The sequence below is a fragment of the Triturus cristatus genome, chromosome 11 (genome assembly GCF_964204655.1).
Source record: "Triturus cristatus chromosome 11, aTriCri1.1, whole genome shotgun sequence".
In the NCBI taxonomy this organism is placed as follows: domain Eukaryota; kingdom Metazoa; phylum Chordata; class Amphibia; order Caudata; family Salamandridae; genus Triturus; species Triturus cristatus.
The window spans coordinates 79,933,290-79,960,341 of record NC_140594.1 but is presented as its reverse complement, the minus strand read 5'-3'; the positions used below and the strand labels follow the sequence as shown (position 1 = coordinate 79,960,341).

Genomic DNA, 27,052 nt, shown 5'->3' with positions numbered 1-27,052 from the left:
AAAACACTGTTTCAGACAACTCCATCAGTTACAGGATAGCCACTGCTTTGGGGAGACAGCTGTATAGTCTATGCATAGCATGTGATCTGCAGCTCACATGCCTCGTCCGGAATATGCTACTTACCCAGTATGCATTTGTTCTCTGCATGTAGAGCTGTAGAATCTCATGCTCCCACCCCCCTCCCCGGGTACCTGTAGCTGCGGTAGTTCTCTTGTCACTATACATATATCGCATGGACATCTCTATTCTTTACTATTACTCCATTATCTCACTCTCTGCGGGAAAACAATCTGAAGATGGAGTCGATGACCATGCGCACTATCACCGAAAGGAGGAGTCACCTACCTCGTGACTGGAAAGACTTCTTTGAAGAAAAAGAAAGTGCAAACATCCGGACCCAACACTAGATGGCAATCTATGCATAGCATGAGATTCTACAGCTCTACATGCCGAGAACAGATGCACACTGGGTAAGTAGCATTTTCCTTACAATTAAGTAACTTATTCTTCTTCCCTGCATAGCATGTGTACAGGTCCGCTGATTACCATCTCCACATCCAGGGCGCTCTGTACTGAAGCCAGCATGAGTTCCAAGTTTTGACTTCTTCTGTTACCTTGGTACTTTTGGCTCGGATGTCGTTCTTGGCTCCATTACTAAACCTTTGGACCCATTGAGGTTGGGACCTGAATCCTTTTTTTTTTTTTTTTTTTTTGTGTCCTCATTCTGCCAAATTACTTGTTGACGATACTCCCTTCCTGTTGCCGGGAACCGGCCAGGGATAGAGTCATTCCACTCAAGAAATCAAACTGCTTCCACTTCCACCCTTCTCTAGTATGCCATACAAACGAAGGGAAACAGGACCGACAGCTATTTATTGGCTTAATCATTGGACCCCATATTTTTGACTCCAATCAACCATCATAGCCCATATCTTTTCCCGGCAACTAGGGTCCCATGCCATGTCTTGTTGACTTACAGATATTATATTCTTTTTGCATTCCAGAAAGGGGGTGGAACGCCTGATTTCCATGCTCTGCAGATCTCCCGTCTCCACAATAAAATCACATAAAAAATAAAGATACTACCTTGCAACTACTGAAAAACACAAGTAAAGGACTTACTCTCACCTGTACGCCTGTAACTTCCAACAGAAATTTACAGAGTTCAGTCCAAAATCTGGTAATCTCTGGGCATGTTAAAAACATATGGAGGTCGTCTGCTGAGGGATCTCGACATCTTGGGCAAACATACTGTATTTCTGAAAATTTTGCTTGGGACCAAAAAACCCTGTAGAGAGTGAAAAGATGATTACGTTTTAGAAAGGCAGGTTTAACTTATGGCGAGCTCCAACCCTACAAAAACAATCTTTTCCTTACTGGGCAATATGAAGAAATCCGGTGGTAATAAGGGTCATCCAATCACCTCTAATAACCAGTGTAGTGCGTTAGCTACATATTTTATTAATAAAGTGGAACTAATCTACCAGGGACTCCCACGAACTTTTTCCCTGTCTGAAGAGCTGGCCCCCTCAGGTGGTGAGTTTTTGAATGCTCAGAGCTTAGGGGAATTTCCTCCCATTACGGCTCTGGAGTTTGCGTCTCTCAGTTCCAAAATCAAGTCCGGCTCCCCGGCGGACCCAGTGACTCCCACCTGTTTCCGTCTTTTGTATCCCTCCATCTCCGAACTATGCCTTGAAGTGGTCAATCGGTCACTACTCACGGCATCAGTCCCTTGAGCTTGGAAGCATGCCAAAGTCATCCCCCTTTTGAAAAAACCCTCCTTAGCTGCATCCGACCCAAGTAATTACCGTCCCATCTCGCAACTGCCTTTTTTGGCCAAAGTGACGGAGGCACGCGTGAACTCTATCCTGGCAGGCTTTGTCGAGCAACATGCTTTATTTGACCCCACTCAACATGGCTTTCGCCCTCGTCATAGTACTGAATCTGCGCTCCTGGTGGTATCTGAAACCATTAAAAGTCATCTCGATGCAGGTGACTCCGCGGCCTTGATCCTATTGGATTTGAGTGCCGCATTTGACACTGTATCGCACAAAATACTTCTGAGACGCCTGCAGGACATTGGGGTTAGGGACTCGGCCTTGGCCTGGATTACTTCCTTCCTGTCAGAGAGATCTTTTCAGGTCCTGGCTCCCCCCTTTTCCTCACAAAAGTGCGCATTGCACCAGGGAGTACCACAGGGTACTATTCTAAGCCCACTCCTATTTAACCTGTATGTCAGCCCATTGGCGACACTGGCCAAGAGAAGGGGTCTTTCACTGGTCTCATACGCCGACGATACCCAATTAATGATCAGCTTCTCTAAAAAAAGTTCTGCTAACCTAAAGAATTTCACGGCTGATCTATTGGCTATTTCCGACTGGATGGCAGCAAACTGCCTTCAGCTGAACTCCGGGAAATCCGAAATTCTGCTTTTCGGTAAGGATAGGGAGTTATGGACTGACCTTCTCTGGCCAGAACGTCTGAAGCCTGCCCGAGTCCCTAAGGACTCTGTAAAGAACCTTGGCTTTTGGTTTGACCGCGGTCTAACCTTCGAAAAACAAACTAAGTTTGTTGCGGGGGTCTGCTTCGGTCTCCTGCAGAGCCTCAGACCACTGCTTGGGTTCTTTCCTCCATCGGTGCGGCAGTCCATCATCCAATCGTCTGTTCTTGCCAGATTGGACTATGGGAACTGCCTTTACTTGGGAGCAACAAGGGCTAGTATAAACTGCCTCCAGAGGATCCAGAATGCTGCAGCTAGGGTTCTGGTGTCTCTACCCAAGCATTGTTCGGTTGCCCAGGTGCTTCCGAAACTTCACTGGTTGCCAGTGTGTAAACGCATTCAATTTAAAGCACTATGTATCTCACATAAAATTCTTGCAAAGCAGGCCCCGTCAGGCCTCCTGGAACTATTGGAGCCTTACGTTCCCACGCGCTCCTTGCGCTCCGCAGACCATGCTCTGGTCTGTGTCCCTCGGGTGCGGAGGGCCAGGGCAGGGGGGCGCTCTTCCGACACCTAGCGGCTAAATTTTGGAATTCTCTCCCGACTTCAGTTAGAACTATTCCTAGCCATTTGACCTTTCGCAAGGCCCTGAAGACGTGGCTCTTCCCCCTTTCCATCATCTAACCCTCAGTGATCTGCTCCGGTTCTCGCTCCCTGGTTCTCGCTGCTGCGCTGGGATGCCTCGTTGCTGTGCCAGCCATGCGCATTATAAAATTAATTAATAATAATAACTATCTCCCGGAGCAATGCCAATGACGTCATCCAGGCCTCAGTCAAGATTTACATTTACTAAGTCATCACCCCAGAGCTTTTGAATGTCCTTCTCTGGGTCATCTTCTGCATCTACCAACATTCGACACCACAAAGCAACCTCCTTCTTGATGGGGCCAGGTTTTATTGCTTGATTTAACCAGGCATCGTCCTTTTGCTCCTCCCAGTCTTGACTCGCCCACCAAGTGGAAAGTTGATAAAATTTGAATCGGGTTAGTTGACCCCATGTACATAACATCAAAGTTTCCCAACTAACCAAATCAATTCCCGACATCAGATCCCCCCAACGGGAGATTCCCGCATGCTTCAACGGTAGGCTGAGCAGATCTTTTAAACACTCCGGGGTTCCTGGTGAGCCCCATATCGGGGCTTTGGCAGAATAATAAGATACTCCTAGTTTTTTCCGAATAAGGAACCAAGTTTTCAGTGCCTCTAACAAAATCTTCAGTCTTACTTTCTCAAAAAACTTTGGGTCCCCATACTTAAAAAGAAATTGCTCTTGCGCATCCCTCAATGCCCTAAGCATTGCATCATAGAGAATACCAATTGCAGAATCATCAGATTTATTTAACAACATCCGACAATTCTTGAAGTGAAAGGCATGACCATATATCAACAGATCAGGAAGTGCCAACCCCCACCTTCTCCTCAATCTTTTCCAAGATACACGAGGGCCCTTCGAGGCCCAAATAAAACTGCCAATCTTTCCCTGTAATTTAGCTATCTCTCTTTTATCGAATGATAACGGAATAGAATTAAAGAGAAAGGTGACCTTTGGCAGAACAATCATCTTGATAAGGTTAACCCTACCATAAAGGTTAAGGGGAAGGTTTGCCCACCTGACCAAGAGTCTCCCTACTTCCTGGCTGATCTTCCTCCAGTTGACAATAGTTACATCTGCTAATTTCTGCGTAATTGTGACACCCAGATAGCGCATATATAGCTTTGCCCCCGGAGTCTGAATTGGTTGGTTCCACTCCATGATCTCAGTCTTATCTCTGTTTACCCTATATCCTGATAACTTCCCGAAATGTTCTGCTTTAGTCATCAGAATGGGGATAGCCTTCTCGGGGTTCAGTGTGTACAGAATGAGATCATCCGCGTACAGGGCTAATTTAACCTTGAAGTCTCCATATCTAAAAGGGGCGATAAACTTATCCTGTCTGATCCAGTCAGCTAAAGGTTCAATATAGACATTAAATAAAAGTGGGGAGAGGGGACACCCCTCTCTTGTCCCTCGCATAATACTGAACCAGTCCGTTAACTCCCCATTTATCAAAACCCTGGCTCTAGGTGAGTGATATAGGAGTTGCACAGTTTTTATTAGGTTATTAGGGAATCCGAAAATCTTTAAAGCCTCTCAAAGGTAGGGCCAGTGAACCTGATCAAAAGCCTTAGCGGCATCAACTGCCACGACCGTTACTGGCAGGTTATATGACTCCGCCAAATCTACTACCCCAAGCATTGTAAATGTTAGCTCATTGAGCTGCCTTCCCGGGATAAACCCTCTCTGATCTCTATGGACAACACTCTTAATGATCTTAGCTACCCTTGCTATCAATATCCCTGTGAACACCTTAAATCTGTGTTCAACAGGGATATTGGTCTGTAAGACTCCGCCTCCAGGGGATCCTTATTTGGTTTCAAAATTAAAACCACCGTTGCCTCAGCCCAAGACGACAGAGGATATTCTCCTTCCATCAATATGGTGTTGAAAAGCATTTTGAAGACAGGTACGATACTATCTGAAAGACCCAGATAGACCTCCGTTGGGAGGCCGCCCGGCCGCTTTCCCTCTAGCCAACTTCCTCAGCTGTACTCGAATCTCCTCTTTGCTTATCTCAGAAGCCAAAGTCCTCCTCTGATCTTCACTTAAGTGTGGAAGTTCGATATTCTTTAAGAACTCCTCAATGTTCTCCCTCCCCGGAGAGATATCCTCTTTATACAATTTGCTCATATATCTGCATACTTCCAATCCTATCTTTATATTTGTATCTGCTATGTCTCCTGTTACACTCTCTCTTAGGCTACTTATTTGGTTACGGGCTTTATCAACTTTGGCTTTCCAGGCCAGAAGAGGACCACTCTTCTCACCGTATGAGAAATGTTGTAGTTTACTGACCTTCAATCTATCAGATAGGATCTTATTAAGAACCCCTTTGTATTCTGTTTGGACCTGTTCTAACTCTTTGGTCAGCATGGCCACCTTACTAAAACATTCCAACGATGCCTTTTGCAACGCCGATTCTTTGTTTTTAATATTTTTTTTAAGTAATTCCTCCCGCTGCCTCATACTACATTTTTTAACTGCCATTATAGAAGAGCCAATCGCTCTCAAAAAGGCTTTTAAAGCGTCCCACATTATCTGAGGGGGGTGGGGGGAGGGGTCACAGGGTGATGGGAGCATGTGGGAGAAAAAAAAAAAATAGTGTCCTTAATCTGTCATACAGTTGTTTTACCCTGATAAAACCTTTTAGAGTCTTTAGTGTCTCTAAATACAGGGATTCAAAGTACCCTAAATTTGACGGGAATGGGAGGAAGCGGGCCCTACTATTTGATAAATGAGTAAGAATCTGGTTCACTTCACCTCTTGGAATGTTAATTTGGTGAGGTCTATGAGGAAACTGGCTCGAATTATGGGAATTCCTTAGGGAAACTGAGGCTAATGTCATCCTGTTACAAGAAACCCACCTAGAAATAAGTGAATGTATAAGCACACTTAAAAAATGGGCTTGGGTTCAGGATATCGCCTGTTCCGAGCAGAGAGGTAGCACAAGGGGAGTAGCTGTCATTATAAGATCTAACTGTGATATTAAATTAGAAAGCTATCAGACGAACGTATCTGGGAGATGGGTATTAGTTAAGGTAAGAATCTAACATACGATATTAGTATGTGCCAACTACTATGGCCCAAATGAGGACAACCCAGACGCATTAATTAAAATAGAATCTGCCTTATTATTAACCAATGCCCCGGTGATAATTGGAGGGGATTTTAATATAGTCCAACGCACAGATTTGGACAGAACCTCCAAAGCAAAGTATGTAAGCCCACCCAAAACAACGGCAGCGTTAAAAACTTTGAGCCAGGAATTTAACTTGGTTGATGTCTGGAGAAATAAGATGGGGGACAAGAAGGACTTTACCTTTTTAAGCAAGAAGTATGGGCACCACTCCCGTATTGATTACTTTTTAATAGATCAGGAGTTACTGACGGGAGTGGTAAAGATCAACCATCTCCCCGCTATTCTCTCCGATCACTCTGCTGTGCACCTCATTGAGGCTTCAGGTCAAGAAGGGTATAACAAGATTGACTCTGGATAGAACAATATTGTTAGATGAGGCAGTGATATCTAAGATGCGAGATGAGGTTGCGGTCTTTCTTAAAGCTAATATCGGGTCAGTAAAAATTCAGGGACCTGAATCCTGGTCTGTTATAGGATTTGCATATAGATACTGATGCTGACTTATTTTAAGGACGGCTAAATGCCAATGAACACCTCTCCTGAGTTTGCCTTTCCCTGTCAAACTTTAGTTCATCAAGGGCTTTCTTTACTGCAGCTCTGCACATTCAGGTGTATACCACAATGTCTAGATTCGACAGGCTGCTGTCATTTGAATGCCCCCAGATTAGCACATTAATCACTGTAGGCCTTTTCGGGAGATACTGTTGATCGGGTTATTCTAACCACAGTGAGTCGCTCCAGATGAGAGAGGGTAGAATATCAGTTAATTTATTAATTTAGTGGCCATAACATTTTGAACAGAAATGCTGTACGAAAGAACCTTGACAGTAAAAAGTGCAACAAGCATAGAGGGTGGTTAATGGAGACCAAAGTGAGTGATTAAGGCATTAGTGATGGTGCTGTTGTGTGATCATTGATATCAAAAACACAATTATCTTAACACATATTCCAATCTAATGAGACATTAAAGCAAAACATTTTAATATTTACATTGTGAGGTCTGTGTATGGCAGTAGCTAAACATTGCTTTCTAGTAGCAGGAGATGAATGCTTAGGGTTTTTTTAAACTCCAGAAAAATTATGGGGTTTGTCTTGAAGAATGGTGACTGTGAGTTCCAGGAGAGGATTCTTAGAAATTCAAAAGATTGGAACCTGGACCCCACCTTATGTGGTTTAGCTGAGACCATAATCTCCTGGTTCCTAGTTCCCAAAACAGGTTAAGATATCACAGCAAAGTTTTGTGAGCCAAGTGAAATGGCATAGGGGGAGGGGGTCTGTCTATCTCTAGGAAAGTTACATGTAGTTCTACTAGAAAACTGTGAGACCTTATCCAAAGGGAGGAAGGAATATTGGGGAGTCCATTAGCAGACTGCCACAGTAATCCTATTTACTAAGTGCTAGCGAACTGATCAGTGTGGAAAATGATAAGTAAGTGAATCTTTGTTTAGGTCCTCATACTGCTTTGCAGTGGCTGTCCTACTAATGAGCTTCCCCTCGAATAGAGATGAAGAATGGGACACCAAAGTTTCTAGCAGAGTAGAGAGGAGGTAAATGTATAGGTGTCAGGAGAGAATGTAGATTGTTAAGGGACTTAGCTACAAATGAAGAAGGAAAGGTATTGGAAACTCCATTTTGCCTGAATTCAACATGACGGACTGTAGAGTATTCCTGAGTTGTAGACAAAGAATGGCTTAAAAACCAAAGGAGGACATAGTGTCACCAAATGAGGTGGTAGAGACAGATAAAATGAGTGGACCTAGAACTGAACCTTGGTTGACACCAACTAGAGGCAAGTCACTGGAAAAACTGTCAGAATAATAAGAATAACCTACCCTGATTGAACTGTATGTGGGCTCAGATGGTGATGCCTAGGTTGTTCTAGGAGCATGGTAACATAGAGTGATCTGTGTGTTAGGTGGAGAACTGTATGTGGACTCGGATGGTGAGTTTTTAATTTGGGCGTCGACCATAGGAGAATCATGATAACTCATTATGATGTCCCACAATGGCCAAATATATGGCATCCATGTTAGGCTTTTACTTTCCGTTAGTGGGTTAGAGGCAGGAGGAAAAGATCTGATGTACATCAAAAAACTATAATAAAGTTCCAAAATAAGAGGAGAAAAGACTTGGCACCAGAGGTTGAATTTGAGATTAGCTAGCGACGTCGACGAAACAGGATTTTTCTCTGGTTCGACCAAGCTTAAGAATGACTGTTATCTTTGGTCCCATTTTGAGAATACAAATGGAGAATGTTGTGTTCACATTTTGACTTAATTGTAATTGGAAATTTACTTCAAATGATGAGCATCCGCTGTATATGCTGTACCCACTCAGAGATAACGATTCGCATAGTTGTTAGGCATGCGCATCTTTTAGGCTAAAAACTTTAAAGAGTAGAGAAAAGCAAAGGTTAGCACATTAGGTAAAAATAGAAATGTCGAAAGAGTTTTCTCAGTACAAAAAAAGTCATCTATGGCCAACAACTGTTTACTAAGGTAGAGGTGATAATGGCAGCTGAAGATGCCTGGGGGACTTTGATGTGGAAGAGATTCAAGCACAAATTGTGGAAGTCAACCCCTTCCAGAGAAAGTTATAAAATAAAAAAAAATGGAAAGACTACATGTACTCAGTGCCTCAAAGTGATTGCCCTCCGAAGCTGGAAAAACATGAATTCAAACATAAAGAAAAGTGATTGAAGAAGTGCCTTTTCTAGACCTCAAACACGACTTAACTTTACACAATACAAGACTTACAATTTCTAAACAAATTCTTAAATACACAAATTTCAAATGACAACTGTACCACTAATGAAACGTTATGGTGATAAATGTTGTACCTTAAGAAAAACAGGCACAGGTGACATTCCACATAAGTTTTAAGCGAGTGTGTTTGCCAGGTTGGATCCTGTATATGCTGCCAATGTGGCTAAGATGTGATCCTTCACTTTGAGACTAGGGGAAGATGAGCTGCAGCATTATGTGTATGCTGGAGGCAACAAATTAAAATGCCCTACATTAAGACTGTCGACATATTGTTGTTCTGCAGACATTGCACTGACCACCAGAATCTTCATGGTCTGAAAATGTAAAATCTGAATAACTCCTACTTGCAATGATAGACATTTGTTCATCGATCTGGAAAGTCGGATATTAAAACGGGGCTGTAATATTGGGGCACTTTACAAGGACTTGTATTCCAAGTGTTGAGAGACACAACTGATATTAATGATTTAAATACCAACTCAATTACTTGGCATCCCTTAGTTATTTGCCTGCTTTACAGTGATGGAATTGCTGTGTGGTGCTATATCAACTGGAATATGTGTATAATTTGCAGAAATGTACACATTGCATCCACAAATTTAAATGGGAGAAGTGAAGAAGGGGGAAGTGTAAAATTAACAACCTGTATGGAAAGATAACCACTAATGCCGTGCAAGTCTTTGCGTAAACATCTCTTCCACAAGGCCCTCTAGCTGGTTGGCCTTGTCCCGAGTGCCAGCACTGGAATATGGCGGACAGTGTGGATGGCTGCTGTGAGGTCTAATGAGTTCAGCTGGCTGCCACAGTCTGCCTCACGCACCTTCAATCAAGGGTTCAAGCTGGCACGGAGTCTGTATTGCTGTCTGTGCACAGCCATGCTTCGTCAAACTAAATTGTTTCCACAACATGTTTTGAAATAGCTACTTCCAGTAGTTTAGGAAGGCAACGTGGGTATAAACTGATCTGCAGGTAGCTGGATCGTCAGAGTTTAAAGATGACCTTAGAGCAACACCTTTATGACGACCTGTTAAAAAAAAAGTCACTATTTGAGGTCCTCGCGTAGATCGAGCAGTGATGAACCTTTGACATCACATTTGAACAACTCAGTAAAGCTCCCTAAGGTCACATGTGCATCAGCTATCCAAATGTGAAGCGCCGTTCATATGCACTGCTTTTTCAATTAAATAAACCTTTCAAAAATACAGGTGCTGTATAAAGTTTATTGCAAGGCGTGAGGCATTTTTGTGGTACCTGTGGACAAATGTCATGGGGCGAACCAGAGTATTTTCTAGTATTCATACATTTTTATACAGAGATGGGAAATATGTTTTTGAGATACGTATAGTTGTTCACAAAATAACATGTATTTGGAACTTTAGGAAGGCTAGCTTGATGTAAAGGTGTTAATAGTTTTGGCAGTATAATTCAATAGTTTGCAAGCTGGATTAAAGGGGGCTTTATACAGAGAAGGTAAGGGAGTGCTTGCAGATGTTGAGGTCAGCTTGCACCAAAAAAGTAATTTTTATAAACTGGGTTTCTCAAGAAGTCCTGCTGCATATTGACCTTGTACCGTTTCACAAACCCGCAGTCTATATAGTGTTGGCCTGCTTAAAATAGCTTTATTTAGTGGTGTCCTGAAGGTAGGGTGTATGATTTAACCACAGATGAATGGGTGCTACACTCCCTAGTTATGCAGTTCTTAGGTCACTACATCTTCTGCAGTGGCATAACTGTGTATGCAGCTCTGTGTGAATCCTAGTGCGCGCTGTGGGAACTTTGCTGGCGGACTGATCTTTAGGGTGAGTTGCACTTGAATGCATAGTTGACTTTTTTCAAAGTAAAGAATGAGCCATCAGTGCATGAGAATATGATGAAATGGGATTTGTAACCAAATTAATTATATTAATCCATATTGTAGAGATGTGCTTACCAACTAAAATCAAACTATTGAAGGGAATAAGGGCATCGAGCACATGACTTGATGAGCGTGTGAAGGAAGACCCAGTTGCCGGACGTAGAAGGCCAGAGGATTTATGTAGCAGCGAGTTTCACATGCTTCAATTATTCCCTCTTGTTAGGACAGGAACCCTCGGTAGTCCATGTTAAAATGTTCGTGTAAGCAGATACTCAGTAACAGTGAAAACAGCCACAGGCCCCATGTAGACAGTCCGTCTCATGTGACCTATCTTTGACCAATGAGATCCAACTGGTCGATTTTCTACTGCATGTCCAGTGCTAGGGAATCCTCTAGAGCCATTATTGGCAAATAATGATATTATCATCTAGGAAGGACTAGACCATATCATTCCTAACAGCCAATATCCCTGTACTGCTGCCATGCACTGGCATAAACCCTCAGGATTAGACTTGGGTGGGAGAAGAGCTTGGCTGGCAAACATCAAAACACTTGGCTCCTGATGACTTATCATGAGATACAACCGCCACGTTATACACAAGCTGGTTTCCCTCGTTGCGTAGAATGTTTCCATAATGTTAGCATTCCCGAATATAGCTTTACAGTTGGTCTACAGGGCTGGTCTCATCTGAGTATTGTGAAGTGTGCCAAGATCTGGTAATAAAGCCCTGAAAGTGGAGCGTGACCGCCTTTATCAATCTTGTTTTTTTCACGTGGTGTGTAATTGTAGACCATTGGCAGTAACACCTGGTAGAAACAGTGAATTTCTTTTTTTGTCTTTGTTTATGACAGAAACAGGTTCAGCCCCAACATGACGGAGAGAGAAGCTGCCAACTTTATCTTAAAAATGATTCAGAACTGCTTCCTCAGCAACAGGTGAGGCACCTAGTCCTTCTAAGGGCTTGCATTTGCCCTTCACTAATATTAGTCTGATGTTATGTTATCTTATATAGACTTCATATAGTGCTAGAGGTTGAATAACTGTAATAAGAACAAATGTGGACAAGTAGCTTATTGCAGTATTAGGGAGCAAGATACCTAAAAGACCGTCCTGTGTTTCCAGTAGTTTGAAAACAGGCGAATGGGGGGATGGGGGGCAGCCAGTGCAGTATAGGATGTCATTGCTGAATTACCAAGGAGAAAAAGGGGGTTATTTTATTTGTTAATTTACTGTTTCTGAAAAGTATCATATAAAAAGCAGGAGTCCTTCATTAGTATACTTGGACAGCTCAGGATATCCAGATACATTGCTAAATGAGCCCTTACTGTCAGTGGAAAAGGGTGGATTATGTAAGTATGGACCAAATGTCTAATTCCCATGTGTCACTCTTTAATCTGGCAAGTTCTGAGTCTGAAACCCTTGGTTATGTATGTTTCTCGCATCCTACTTAAAATAATTCAGACAAATATTTATAGATGGGAATAAGTGACTTACCCTTCTTTCTGAGTCATAATGACTCTTGTTATCATATGCATGTTGTGAGTTATACATTCGGAATCCTTACTCCTGTTATTGGATAGTCCAGAGATTACCACCAGAAGTTTAATTCAGAATCTAAATGTTTATTACCTAGCTCTCATGATCAAAAAATCAAAGGAGGGAGTGAAGAGGAAAAAGGTAGAATCGTCCTCCTCTTGATACTGTTATCCAACATAGGGATTCTACCATGTATTATGTGAATATATATGCACCCATGTGTGTGCTGCTATTTTTATTTTTATTTGAAGGGTTTAGTCATACATGAAAAATGGTGCAAAAGGATCAGAGCTCCTTCTCTCAATTTGTGGGAAGGGCAATGTTTAAAAAAAATTGTAAAATACCCCTCACACACTGAAACCTGACTCAGTGTCATGCTTCATCATTGGGGTCTTCCCGCCCCTCTACGGGATGGGGCGTGCTATGACTTACGTAGACGCAGGAGCACTTTATTCAGTGATTGGTGAGTATGTGTAGTGCGTGGGATCGTGAAAAGAAAATGAGAGATGGTTAAAAATTCTCTGGCTAGTGGAACGAAAATACTTTGTCTTCCCTGGCTGAGAATAGTAAAAGTGGGGAGGTGTAGATGGTGTACTATAATGAGTCATCTCCTAGAAGGTCGACATGTTTCGGAAGCCATCCCCTTGGCTTTCTCCCTCAGGACTAAAAAAACGATCCCTGTTACACCTCAATGGGTGATAGAATAAATGTACATATGCCTGATAGTCACAAACACTGTCCTTTGTTCCCTGTTATGGGAGTAGAAAAATATACCACTTGTATATCTTAAGAACCTGAAAAGAAAATTATTTTGGATAAATCATGGCTTTCATCATTTATCTTTATCTATTCACATCACCATCACGTGGAAAGTTTTAAGCTTTTTGTGATACATTTCTCTTGTGCAACTCTGTTGTAGGTAATGGTACAATTTGATAAATATCCTCTACTCATAAGTCATCTGAAAGAACACTCCTTGTGATTTCTAGTGCCCGGTATCTCATTTACTCAACATTCTATCATACATATGTATCTCCTAGCAAGATACATCTTATGTTACAATACATTCATACAAAAAGGAAGTATATGTACACTCTGATTGTGCCCCAAAAGGTTACAGATTAATGATCACAGCAAACGAGCACTTGCATTCGTACTCCCATGACAGGCCTTGGAAAAAATGGGAGATGTTTGGCAAAAGTCTGTGCACTCGTCCTTTTTAAACTGTGATCTCACGGTGTGTCTTTTTTATTTAAAAAATTAATGCTCTCAAAAGGACGTGCCATAATACATACTTTAGAATTTTATCGTTATCGCTCCATGAGCTCACACGAGCGGTGTAGGGCGCCTTCAAATACACACTGTGGGTATTTTAAAAGAACAGAAGGAAGAACAAGGTTTTAACGCCAGGGTGGTTTTTAAACAAACAAGCGTGGTCTCTTTGGCTTTTTTAGGGACATGCCATTGTCCTACTTGCATGCTGGAAGGAGCACGATCACCAAAGGAAGTACCTTCTCGTGGCTCGTCGGAACCTAACTGAGGTTTGCCAGAGCCCGGTCTTTTAAAGTGCAAGGAGGCATGCTTGATAGGAAACAGGTGTGGCTGGAAACACTAGACCTTAAAATTTTAAAGATGGCCACCAGGTAAATGGACCCAAAACAGGGTTCATTTTGATCCACTTCCTGTTGGAACGATTAACATTGAATCAGTTGAAAAAGCAAGCATATATTTGTTTATTTTGAGGATTATTTTGGAGGAGTTTCAAAAGGCAGCCAAATGGAGGTTGAATTCAAAGGAATTATTAAACAAAAAAGAAAAACAAATTGCTGTGCTAGAGACATCGCAGACATGCATTCATGTATGTGGGTTTTTAGAAAAAACACGGGGGGTCAAATTATGAAAAATGGAAAACCTAATGGAAAAAAAGGTAAATAATAAATCCCAGCAGTAGAACGCTAGAGGCATGGAAAAATATTAACTGGAAACATTTTCCTGTCAGAGGATAAGGATTGAAAAGCAAAAACCATGTATATTTAAAAATAAAGTGTGTGTACACTCAGGTTTAACCTGTGAGATCACAGTTTAAAAAGGACGAGTGCACAGACTTTTGCCAAACATCTCCCATTTTTTCCAAGGCCTGTCATGGGAGTACGAATGCAAGTGCTCGTTTGCTGTGATCATTAATCTGTAACCTTTTGGGGCACAATCAGAGTGTACATATACTTCCTTTTTGTATGAATGTATTGAAACATAGGATGTATCTTGCTAGGAGATACATATGTATGATAGAATGTTGAGTAAATGAGATACTGGGCACTAGAAATCACAAGGAGTGTTCTTTCAGATGACTTATGAGTAGAGGATATTTACCAAATTGTACCATTACCTACAACAGAGTTGCACAAGAGAAATGTATCACAAAAAAGCTTAAAACTTTCCACGTGATGGTGATGTGAATAGATAAAGATAAATGATGAAAGCCATGATTTATCCAAAATAATTTTCTTTTCAGGTTCTTAAGATATACAAGTGGTATATTTTTCTACTCCCATAACAGGGAACAAAGGACAGTGTTTGTGACTATCAGGCACATGTACATTTATTCTATCACCCATTGAGGTGTAACAGGGATCGTTTTTTTGGTCCTGAGGGAGAAAGCCAAGGGGATGGCTTCCGAAACATGTCGACCTTGTAGGAGGTGACTCATTATAGTACACCATCTACACCTCCCCACTTTTACTATTCTCAGCCAGGGAAGACAATAAAGTATTTTCGTTCCACTAGCCAGAGAATTTTTAACCATCTCACATTTTCTTTTCACGATCCCACGCACTACACATACTCACCAATCACTGAATAAAGTGCTCCTGCGTCTACGTAAGTCGTAGCACGCCCGTCCCGTAGAGGGGCGGGAAGACCCCAATGATGAAGCATGACACTGAATCAGGTTTCAGCGTGTGAGGGGCATTTAAAAAAAATTTGAAACATTGCCCTTCCCACAAATTGAGAGAAGGAGCTCTGATCCTTTTGCACCATTTTTCACGTATGACTAAACACTTCAAATAAAAATAGCAGCACACACATGGGTGCATATGTATTTACATAATACATGGTATTACCTAGCTCTGCCATGATACGACTGTCCATATCACCTCAAGATTAGTTAGAAATCTCAAAGCTGAAAATTGGAAGGAGAGCATTGCCTGAGTGTTCAATACCGAAGAGCTGTCTGTGATGGGGGTCAGAACCAGATCCACTTTAGAGGAGCTTGTGAAATAAAAGTTAGTTGAGCTCTTTGTTTGACAGTCGGAGCACATCAATTCAGTAGTTGTGGTTTACTGTGAGCTGATCAGAGCCTGTCCCCTCATTAGTTAAGCTCTGCGTGATTGTAAGAAAGGGGTCACCCCCATACTTGACCTTTCGCCTAGGCTCTGTCATAGCATCTCACTTGAGCTCTTTTTCTCTGGGTTGCTCGGAGTTTGTCATCTTTCCTGAGCTATATTTTTGTTGGTCAGGACATGTGTCTTCTCCTCGCATTTGAGCTCTGTCTGCTACAGTGCAAGTGGGATTTCCTCATTAATTTAGCTCTGTTAGGGTAGGAACTGGTCACCTTGTTACTTGAGCTATTTCGCGGATTGTAAGACAGGGGTCACCTCTTACTTGAGCTTTCTGTGCCTTGGTTAGTAGAGCCTATCTAGTCATTACTTAACTCTGCGTGATGGTAAGACTAGAGTCAATGTATGTCACCTCAATGAGCTGATCTGAGATGGTAAAAGAGAGGTCACTTTGTTACTTCAACTTCCTCTGGATAGGTCATTTTGTCACCTCATTGAGTTCTCTCTGGGATGGCAGGAGCAGTCAGTTACTTGAACGTTCTATTGGTTGGTCACTGCATGTCACATCCTTATATCTTGTTAAGATAGTAATAGAGGGGGTGACCTCATTATTTGAGCTTTCTTGGGTTGGTCAGTGTATACCACCAATGAGCTCTTTCTGGGATGGTAAGAGGGAGGTATCCTCATGCCTTGAGCTTTTCTGGGTTGTTCGGTATAAATCACCTTGTTACTTGAGTTCTTTCTGGATTGGTTAAAAGGGGTCACCTCGCTGCTTGAGATTTTGCTAGATTGGTCAATGTATGTCCCCTTATGGTGCTTTCTCTGAGATTGTAAGATCAGTCACTTCATTACTATAACTTTCTTTGGGCGGGACAGTCTACGTCGCATCCTTAAGCTCTTTCTGTGATAATAAAAGAGGGTTAGTCCCATTACTTTAGTTTTCTCTGGATTGGTCAGTGTATGTCACCTACTTAGTTGAGCTCATTTGGTGTTGTCAGAACGGGCACACCCTATTACTGCACCTTTCATTTAGTTGTTCAGAGCCAGTCACTTAGTTTCCTGAGCTCAGGACTTTCTGGCTTGGTCGCATTTTTTGGGGTTGGTCAGATATGGCCACCTAATTACCCGATCTCTGTAGGATAGTCCGAATACCTCACCTGACAGTGCTCACAGTCTTCTTTTCTGTACCACAGGTTAATCCTATATGCTCCTTTGATGCTTGGTCTTATCCTGGGTGGTTCCCTTTAAGAAGTGATACAATAATTACTCATACGTGTTTTAGTTTTTTATTTGAAGTACACATGTAAGGGTGATAGAATAGATAATGATCCTTGCGCCTCAGCCTTTGTCTCCTTTGCCTGCACCTGTTGGTTTTCTATTAAAAGTAAGGGGGTCTTCCAAGAGCAGAAGTGCTTTGATGAGTGCTTTGCTGCACAGTGGATGAGATGAGAGCAGTAACGTGTGATATACCTGCACATAGGAAAGCAATTTGTGTGCTCCATTTAAGAGAACATGGGTTTAGGACTTCTTTCACAATTAAACCGAAATTGTACACGATGAGCATGTAGTGGTGGAGGGGATCATTTTAGTTTGGTGGTTTCTTCTGACAGAGAAAATGCTAATCTGTCTTTTTATTTTTTTCAGGAGTAAAACGTACGATATACTACAGTACTACCAGAATGACATCCCGTACTGAGGCACTGATAGGATAATCCACTGCACGACTACAATCTTCTGCTTCCTGTGCTAGTGAACGCGTTGTATCCCGTTGGCCCCTTAGCGGCCTTGTGCGACAACCCATGGCATTCTTCAGTCTCACTCGCACTTTGTTTCCATCTAGAGATGTCACTGACTCTGAGCTTCTCTGGATACAGGGGAGAACTTTGAGGTTAGAGGGAGAGAATCAAGATATCTACAGGGGACCAATCGGTGAAGCAAGAGTCTAGGTATACCCTAGAGGTCGTGTGTGCTGCACTGAGCATCTGGCATTAGCCCTCCACGCCTGGACTCTGATCCCTCACATTGACGCCCGATTTGTTCAGCGAGCTAAAACTGGGAGAAGAGCGCAGCTCGTGACGGGCGGTGGGAATTGGAACCCTACTAATGAAGAGTGAACATAGCACCTTGAGGGTTTACTTTTCCCCACCCATTTGCACTGTGGTGTCTCATCTCCTCTTCACCTGCTGCTCATGAAAACGTGTCATCCTCCTGTTCTTGTTCTCTTAAGGACAGGAGTGAGATGTAGGGTGTGTGTCATGTACACCTAGCATTGTACCTTGCCTTGCGTCTGTGACATTTAATACTGTACAATCTTGCTTAAAACCTAGTACTGTACATTTTCCTGATGCTGTGATGATGCGTATTACTATGAGCTAAGTGAAGATCGTTGTTCACCTTCCAGTGTGTAGAAAAATATATATTATATTAAAGATTTATTTGATCTATAAAATATAATTTATACTAAGGACAGTCAGGATTGTGTTGTGTGTTTTCTGTGTCTCTCATCTTGGAGCCTACCAGTGGGATTATGGGATCACAGCTCATCTTGGGAAGCACATTATTCATGACTGACCAGTAAAACATTAAGTTCTTAAGTGTTTTTGTTCTCATTTGCAACAAGTTTAATCTCTTCTCTCATCTTTTTTGTTGTTCACCCTTTTCCTCACCACATCCCTCTTTTAAACACCTCTCCCCTCCCCTACAATATCTTCCCATTGGCCTCTAATTCTGCCCTTGCCTTCCATTTCCCAACTTTTGGTCCTCCTTTCTGGTTTTTCTCCGGACTACTTCCCAGTCCTCCCACAGCTTGGCCTTTGGTCCTCTCGTTTCCCCAGACTACCATCATCTGTCCTTTAATCTTCCACTTTTGAGCACCTGTCCTCTGGTGCGCCCATTGCTCATCCTCCATCTAGTTCTGCCATCTCATGTTCCAACAGTCTCTTGGCCAGGCCTCCTTTGATCCATGGCTAACTTTCTAGGTCGTGCTGCAATAACAATAGGGTATACCGTTCCGATATATAAGTTCAAGGTCTTACATTAGAGACCCAGAGCATCGTTGGTCACCAGGAGCAACTGCTCTTAGAAGCAAGTGCCCTTACCCACCCAAAGGTGGCATGCTTAATCATCGGACCTGCTACTCATTGGGCTGGTGATGCAATGCCCAGTGGGCACCTCAAGGGGGCACTTTGCCAGAGAACTTTGTGAATCGCCAAAGGAATGCTGGGATTGTTAATGTATCCCAGTATAAGAATGGGGAGATTGAAAATGGATTTGGGTTAAAAAAAAAAGCTATAGATACTTCGTAGTTGTGTTTTAATTAGCGTGAAAGAATCTATATCAAGTCTAAAAACACTGCAGGAAACTTAGGGATATAATGATTCTAGTTTCTCCTGATTAAGAAAGGTGTGATCAAATAAATAACATTTGATAGTGTTTCAAGGTAGACATGTTTCATGCTTGCACTGTCAAAGATGAGCAATTGGCATTCTTCAGGACCTATAGGTGTGTATACCTAATCTTCACTTAGGGAGACTGGGGATCTGTCTAATTATGCGTGACCCCCACCTCTGTGCAAAGCATACCATAAGAATAGGCAAGATGGTAGACTTGCACTTGTATGTGTTATGTTATGTATATTTATGTATTTATTTTTAAAGTTTTATAGAGAGCGAACCAGACCCAAGCTAGGGTATCGGAGCGCTTTACACAAGGCATATGGTGAACACATTCAAAAGGGGAACATTGCATATAAAAAGACATACTCCGAAAGTAGCAAGGAGTAACAGCATTGAGAGGACTAGTTGTAAGCAGTAAAACCATTCTAAGTTCATGTCTGTTTTCACTTCACGTGGCAGCATTGGTAAGAAATGCTCTGAGCATTGCAATACAATTCAAGTTCGTGTAGGTCTTCAATTACGGGTAGAGGTAGTTAGGGGTTGTGGTTTAGGGGTCGTGGTTGTGCGGATTTAAAGTAGGAATTTGCTCATCAGGTATAATTTTGCTTCCTTTTTGAAGAGAAGTGTAGCGGAGATTTTTCTGATGTATGGTGGGAGAGAGTTCCATATCCTTGGCGCTGCCCCGGAGAAAGCTCTGTTGGAAGTTTTGCGACTTTTTGAAACGTTAGGGTTTCAGAAGTAGATTGTTTGAGCTCCTTAAATGTCTTGTTTCCTCCAGATAAGGTGAGTTTTTGGGCTAGGTACTGAGGGGTGTTGTGGTGTAACGCCTTGTGTGTGATGCAAGCCATTTTTAGGTGGATTCGGGCTTCGTAGTTGAGAGCTTTCAGATGTGGCGATATGTGGTCAAATTTCCTAGACCCTGTTATGAGTCTTTCTGCGGCATTGAGACAGGCTTTTAGAGGTGCGGTTGAGATTTTTGGAAGTCCAGCGAGGGTGGTGCATCCGTATTCAAGCCTTGAAATAACTAAGGACTGGACTGCGGATTTGAGGTCGGAATTCTCGAGAAAAGGTTTCATTTTTCTGAGATAACTGAGGTGGAAGCGGGCATTTTTAGTCAATAAGTTGATGTGATGTTGCATGTTGAGGTTCTTATCTAGAGTGATGCCTAGTGATAGGGAGGAGTCTACTACAGTTTGCGTGCAATTCAACGCAGTGATAATTTTGATCCATTCCTTTGTCTCAGTGGAGTTCTTGGGGGGGGGGGAGATTAGGAGAAACTCTGATTTTTTTTAGAGTTAAGCTTGAGGAAGTTGGTTGATAGCCATTGGACTGACTTTTCGAGAGCTAGGTTCATTGTCTTTATTTCTTTGATAGAGGAGATCTTGATGTACAGTTGGGTGTCATCCGCGTACATGTGCAAGGAGATGTTCTGCTGTAGTAGCTCGGTGAGTGGTTCAACGTATAGGTTGAATAACATGGGAGATAGTGTGGAACCCTGAGGAGCTCCCAGAAGGTTAGGGGAGGAAACGTCGAGATTGTTGTTGATCATGTACGATTGCGTTCTGTTTTCCAGGAAGGATTTGAACCACTGAAGGACTTTACCCGATAAACCTATCCTGTTTTCGAGTCTTCTTAGTAATTTGTCATGATTAACCGTATCAAAGGCTGATGAGAGGTCAAGTAGGACTAACAGGCAGGTTTTGTTGAGGTCAAGAGCTTGAAGGGCATCATCTACTATGTGTAGGATGGCTGTTTCTGTGCTATGTCCAGGTCTGAAACCCGATTGGTGAATGTTCAGTAGATTGAAGTGCGAGATGTGTTGGTTTAGTTGTTGCTGAACACATTTTTCCAAGACCTTGGCTAGCATGGGAATGTTGGTTATTGGTCGGAAATTGTTGGGGTCGGAGTTGTCTGCTGTTGGTTTTTTCAGGATAGGGGTGACTTGCCCTGTTTTTAGGCAGTCTGGGATGTGACCTTGTGAAAGAGAGGCATTGATAATTTTGGTCCAGAGGGGTGAGATGATATGGAAGAGGTGGGGTAAACAATTAAATGGGACAGGGTTGTTAAAGTGGTTGTTGAGTTTGGTCGTTGCTAGGATATTGGTGATGTCACTTAGATCGTAGAGTCTAAACGTGTCCCAGTGAGAGTTATTTTTGGGTTGCGGTAGTTCTTGCAGTGCAGGAATTACGGCTTGACTGCTCTTTGGAGTGGCCGAGTTGGATGCTGCCACACTAAGTTCGAGTTGCAGGAAGTTAGTTTTAGCTGTGAAAAATGACGAAAATTCTACACTACTCAACTGTGATTGTGATATCAGGAGTGAGGGTTTGGCCAATTTGTTAGATTGTTGTTTCAGAATTTCGAAGAGTTTCTTTGGTCTATTTTTGGCCTTGTCTAGTTCTGATTTGAAAAAATCTTTTTTTGATTGTAGGATACTTTTATTGTAGGAATGTCTCGATTTTCGTAGAAGTTTAAGATGATTGGGGGAAGGCTGTTGCCTCCATTTCCGTTCCGTTTATCTAAGTTTGCGTCTCTCTTCATTTAAGGCTTAGCTGAACCATGGGTTTTTGTCTTTATCTGGAATTCTTTTGAGTTTTAGTGGAGCGGCTTGATCGAAGATTTCGGTCATTGAGGAGTTCTAGTGAGCAGTCAAGTCGTTGATGTCTGACACGTTAATGGGAGGAGTGAGAGCCTTCGCACAGTGGGAGGAAAGGTTGTTCCAATCAATGTTTTTTGTGTCTCTTATCCAATGTTTTTGCTTTGTTTGTTGCGAGAAAGTTTTCTTGTAATTTGATGGAATTTGGAAGGTGATAATGTGATGGATGGTCTGACCAGTCACAGGGACTGACCGAGAGAGATTCAATTGTATTGTGTTTAGAAATGATCCAGTCAAGAGTGGCACCTTTTGAGTGAGTTGGCATTGAGATAACTTGGGTCATGGAAAGGTCTGCTAGGAAGGTTTTGAGGGCGTTAACCTGCTTGTCCAGGGGGTTATCCCAATGGAGATTGGAATCACCCAGGTATATATCTTTGGAGTGAGGGGAAGAGTTTGAGGTAATAATTTCCATAAGCTGTTCTGTGAATTCAGCATTTGAGCCTGGAAGAGTATATGTAGTTTGTGAGAGAGGATACTTGCTGCTTTAACGGCAATCCCCAGGTATTCACAGGAGACTAAGGGTTCCGAGTGAAATTTCGAGATGGAGATGTCGGAACGATGTATACAGGCTATACCTCCGCCTGTCTTGTGCGCTCTGTCTAATGATGTTGTAGTCTGGGGGACTAGAAGGTCAAGGCAAGGGGAGGATGATTCATTGAGCCATGTTTCTGTGAGGATGATTATATCCACTTTCCTGTTGTTATGTTCTGTTCTGTTACTTGGCACTTGTAAAGCGCACGGCTACTCCACAGAATGTCCCGGTGCTAAGAAGGACACAGAAACAGTAAACACAAACTAACGTGGAGATCTCTACTGAAGTTGGAAAAAACAGGTTTTCAGATTTCTCCCAAAACTGAGGAGATCCTGAACCTGTCTTAAGGAGGGCCGCAGGCTATACCACAGCTGTGAGGCCACCACCTGAAAGGAGGGGCCCACTATGCGAGAGCGAGCGAATTTTGGCACCGTCGACAGCCTCTGGATAGAAGATCTGAGGGTTCTAGGGGGAGCATAATGTTGAATTCTGTTCCTGATGTAGGGGGCCGCTATTTTGTGAAAAGCCTTAAAGGCCAGAACTAGGGCTTTAAAATGTATCCTCTTTCACACCGGGAGCCAGTGCAAGGATATCAAGTGAGGGGTCATATGTGTCCTGGGGCCTACCATAAGGATAGCATGTGCTGCAGCGTTTTGTACCACCTGAAGGCGGCCTGATAGATAGTCTGGGAGGCCTAGGTACAAATCATTGACATAATCCAGTCTTGATGTGATTAAGGCCTGGAGGAACTGGTAGGAGAGGAAGAAAATTCCTCAACACTTTGAGTAGTCCGAAGCGTGCCCCGGCCACAGTTTGGACCTGAGACTTCATGGACATGTCCGCGTCTAGTTTTACTCCAAGATTTTTCACAGTGGTAACTGCGCTGACTGGAGGGGACATAAGCTGAGGTCACCACTGGCGCCATTCCTCGTCCGGTTTATACCCGATAAAAATGAGTTCGAGGCATATGAGCTGCAGATCACACACACAGGATAAGATCGCCATCTGGGGTTGGGCTCGGATGATTGCAGGTTGTTGTTGTCTTCGGAAGAAGTCTTTGGTCACGAGATTGGTGACTCCTCCTCTGGACAACAGTGCGCATGGGCATCCACTCCATCCTCAGATTGTTTTTTTCCACCATTGGGTTCGGATGAACCTTTTTCCGCTCCAGCAGACAACTTATTACAATCACTACAACTCTCAAAATTTGAATACTCAACGTCGAACTCGATATCAGACCGACTCCGGACACGGCTGATGGAAAGGACACCTTTTAAAAAATGCCCCCAATGTGGAGCAAAGTTCCCTCATAGCGATCACCACGAGGTCTGTAATTTGTGCCTTTCACCAGACCACAACGAATCCAGCTGTCCAGCCTGCGCCGCATTCCGTTCGAAGAAAACCATCCGGGACCGAAGAGCTCGACGCCATATCATGGCCAAGCCGATTCCGGAACCATAAGACATCTTTGCACAGGATGTCCCCGACGATGACTCCGAAGATCTCCAGATCGTGTCAGAGGCTGACGATTCTGATCCGGGGCAGCCTGTGAGTACCAGCCCCCCTACCCCAGCACCGCCCAAAAAGACATTGGTCAAAACTCTGCCACTTGGGCACAGTCGCGACCCAAAAACATCTTCAGAAGCCCCGCCCTCGGGCCCGGCTCCGAAGAAAAGTAAGCCTGCAGGTGGCTCGGGCTCGAGCAAACCTCATGTCATTGTGCCTATAATACCTTCGGCACCGAAGCAGGCTCCGAGACCCAAATCTCCATCTGCCCCGATACGTCACGCAACGCCGACATCTCCACCGGCACCGAAACGTTCTTCGACGCCGAGGTCTCCACCGACACCAAAAGGCTCGTCGGCACCGAAAGGTTCTTTGGCACCGAAAGGTTCATCGGCACCGAAAGGGTCGTCGGCACCGAAAATTCCACCGGAACCGAAAAGTTCCTGGGCACCAAAAACATCCTCGGTGCCAAAACAAGTCCATAAGGAACACAAATCGAAATCGGAACCGAAAAAATCGGCGCCAATGCCACCCTCGGACAGTGAGGAACTCTTTCGGCCTGATCCAAAGCAAAAAAGGATTTACATAAATCCCAAAACTGGACATGTCACAGCGGTGCCCTACAAAAAGAGGAAGCTGGACCCAACACCTCCTCCAGCACCTCCACAGAGGAAGGACTGTGCCACTTCACCCTTACGCCCTTCCTCTCCTACATTACCTCCTATCCCCCCACCCCCACCGCCTTCGCCTTAACCATCTCCTTCTCACACACCACCTCCACAGGATGATGATGATTTAGGGGGAGGGGGAGACCCAGATTTCTTCACTTATCCCACTGATCCAACTGATCCCTTTACACTCCCGGACACAGATCCAGTAGATGACTGGACTTACCCTATGCCTGATATGCCCGACCCCACTCCATACCCCTCGAAACCCTCCCCTCCTGATGACCATTTAGGGTTCGGTCAGCTTATAAACAGAGCAGCATCGTTTCATGGTGTCACCATGCACACCGACACTCCTGAAGAGGATTTTCTGCTCGACACCTTTGAGCAATCGCAGAAAACAGGTCACATTCTACCCATGATTAAGGGAGTGGTAAAACATGCCAATGAGGTCTTTAAAGACCCTGTCAGAGCCAGGGTCCTCAACCCCAGAATAGAAAAAATATATAGACCGGCGCCCCAAGATCCTGCGTACATCAAGGCGCAACTCCCCCTAGACTCACTAGTCGTATCAAATGCCAGAAAACGGGCGAACTCCCAAACAACCGGAGACACGCCGCCTCCAGACAAAGAGTCTAAACTCCTGGAGGCTTCCGGCAAAAGGGTTGCCGCACAAGCTGCCAACCACTGGCAAATTGCAAATACACAAGCCCTGTTGGCTCGTTATGATAGAGTCCATTATGATCAATTAGAGGATCTCTTGCAACACCTGCCTGAACCGTTCAAAACGCTGGCTACCGACCTCATCCAAGAGGGCAAACTAATATCCAATGCCTCCATTAAATGTGCATTAGACGCAGCGGACACCGCCTCTAGGGCAGTTAACACAAGCGTATTGCTTAGACGCCACGCATGGCTGCGCATTTCCGGCTTCAAGCCGGAAGTCCAAACCACCATTCTTGCTCAACCCTTTAATCAGGAGCAACTATTCGGACCTGCAGTAGACACTGCCCTAGAAAAAAATGAAGAAGGATAATGAGACTGCCAAATCTATGGGAGCGTTGCAGTCTACTCTACCCAGAGGCTCCTTTTGTCGCTCCTCTTATAGAGGAGCTTCCAAAAATGTCGGAACAGACAACTCCTCCAGCTTCAAAGCATCAGGTCAAACATCCCTTGACAGAGGCTATTTTAGAGGAGGTTATCGGGGAAACAATACCAAAGGCCGAGGACAAGGCAACAACAACAACACCCGCACCTCTACAGCCACCAAACAGTGACTCGTTACAACAAACAAATGATGGACGGAATGCTGACAATGCAGACATTCTCCCCCAGTCAAAAAGCGTTACAACAAACAAATTTGTTTGTTGTAACGCTTTTCGCCCTAAGTGGGATGGGTATTCCCAGACGTGGGACCCGTGCTCACTACGCCACTGGAGTCAAGCTATCCTGGCTGATGACGGCTGATAGCCAGAAACCGGTCCTAGGATGCTTGATTCCGGTCCAGGAAAGACATGGCTTGGCAGTTCGGGCTGGACTGTTCCCATGAGGCACAGGGTCAAGACTGATTTGCATATGGCCATGTCTAAACTGGGGTGGTGTAGTGGGCAAAAGAACGATGGATTTAACCCAGATCTCTTGACTGGGGGAGAATGTTTGCATTGTCAGCATTCCGTCCATCATTTGTTTGTTGTAACGCTTTTCGCCCTAAGTGGGATGGGTATTCCCAGACGTGGGACCCGTGCTCACTACGCCACTGGAGTCAAGCTATCCTGGCTGATGACGGCTGATAGCCAGAAACCGGTCCTAGGATGCTTGATTCCGGTCCAGGGAAGACATGGCTTGGCAGTTCGGGCTGGACTGTTCCCATGAGGCACATGGTCAAGACTGATTTGCATATGGCCATGTCTAAACTGGGGTGGTGTAGTGGGCAAAAGAACGATGGATTTAACCCAGATCTCTTGACTGGGGGAGAATGTTTGCATTGTCAGCATTCCGTCCATCATTTGTTTGTTGTAACACCAAACAGTGACTCGCCACTACTTCCCCCAGACCATTCCACTCCGGTCGGGGGAAGACTTCAACAGTTCCTACCTGTCTGGAATACCACCACTACAGACAGATGGGTAAGAGAAATTATCCAATCTGGCTACTGCCTCGAACTCATAAGCCCACCCCCAAACATACCACCCAGACACCGTCCCATGTCGTCTCACCACCTCATGCTCCTCAAACAAGAAATAAAGTCTTTGCTTCAAAAACAAGCAATAGAACCCGTTCCGCTACACCAGCAAGGCACAGGAGTATATTCCCTATACTTCCTCATTCCCAAAAAGGACAAAACCTTAAGACCCATACTGGACCTCAGACAACTAAACCAGTACATACAATCGGATCACTTCCACATGATCACTCTACAACAGGTCCTTCCATTACTTCAACAAGGAGACTTTCTTGCCACATTAGACCTCAAGGACGCATATTTTCACATCCCTATGCATCCCGCTCACAGGAAGTATCTACGATTCGTGGTAGACGGTCAACACTATCAGTTTACAGTTCTCCAAT

At 43.7% G+C, this 27,052-nt stretch overlaps 1 protein-coding gene across 4 annotated transcripts in view; it reads left to right on the top strand.

The window, feature by feature from the left end:
* Positions 1-18,203, top strand: part of PI4KA (phosphatidylinositol 4-kinase alpha) — a 548,133-nt gene extending 529,930 nt beyond the window's left edge. For all 4 annotated transcript variants that reach the window (XM_085633226.1, XM_085633227.1, XM_085633225.1 and 1 more), the window contains 2 exons: positions 11,711-11,794; positions 17,375-18,203. In XM_085633226.1, the coding sequence (XP_085489352.1) occupies positions 11,711-11,794; positions 17,375-17,426 (136 nt within the window). In that variant the 3' untranslated portion in view covers positions 17,427-18,203. The remainder of the gene's footprint in view (positions 1-11,710; positions 11,795-17,374) is intronic.
* The last annotated feature ends 8,849 nt before the right edge of the window (positions 18,204-27,052 follow it).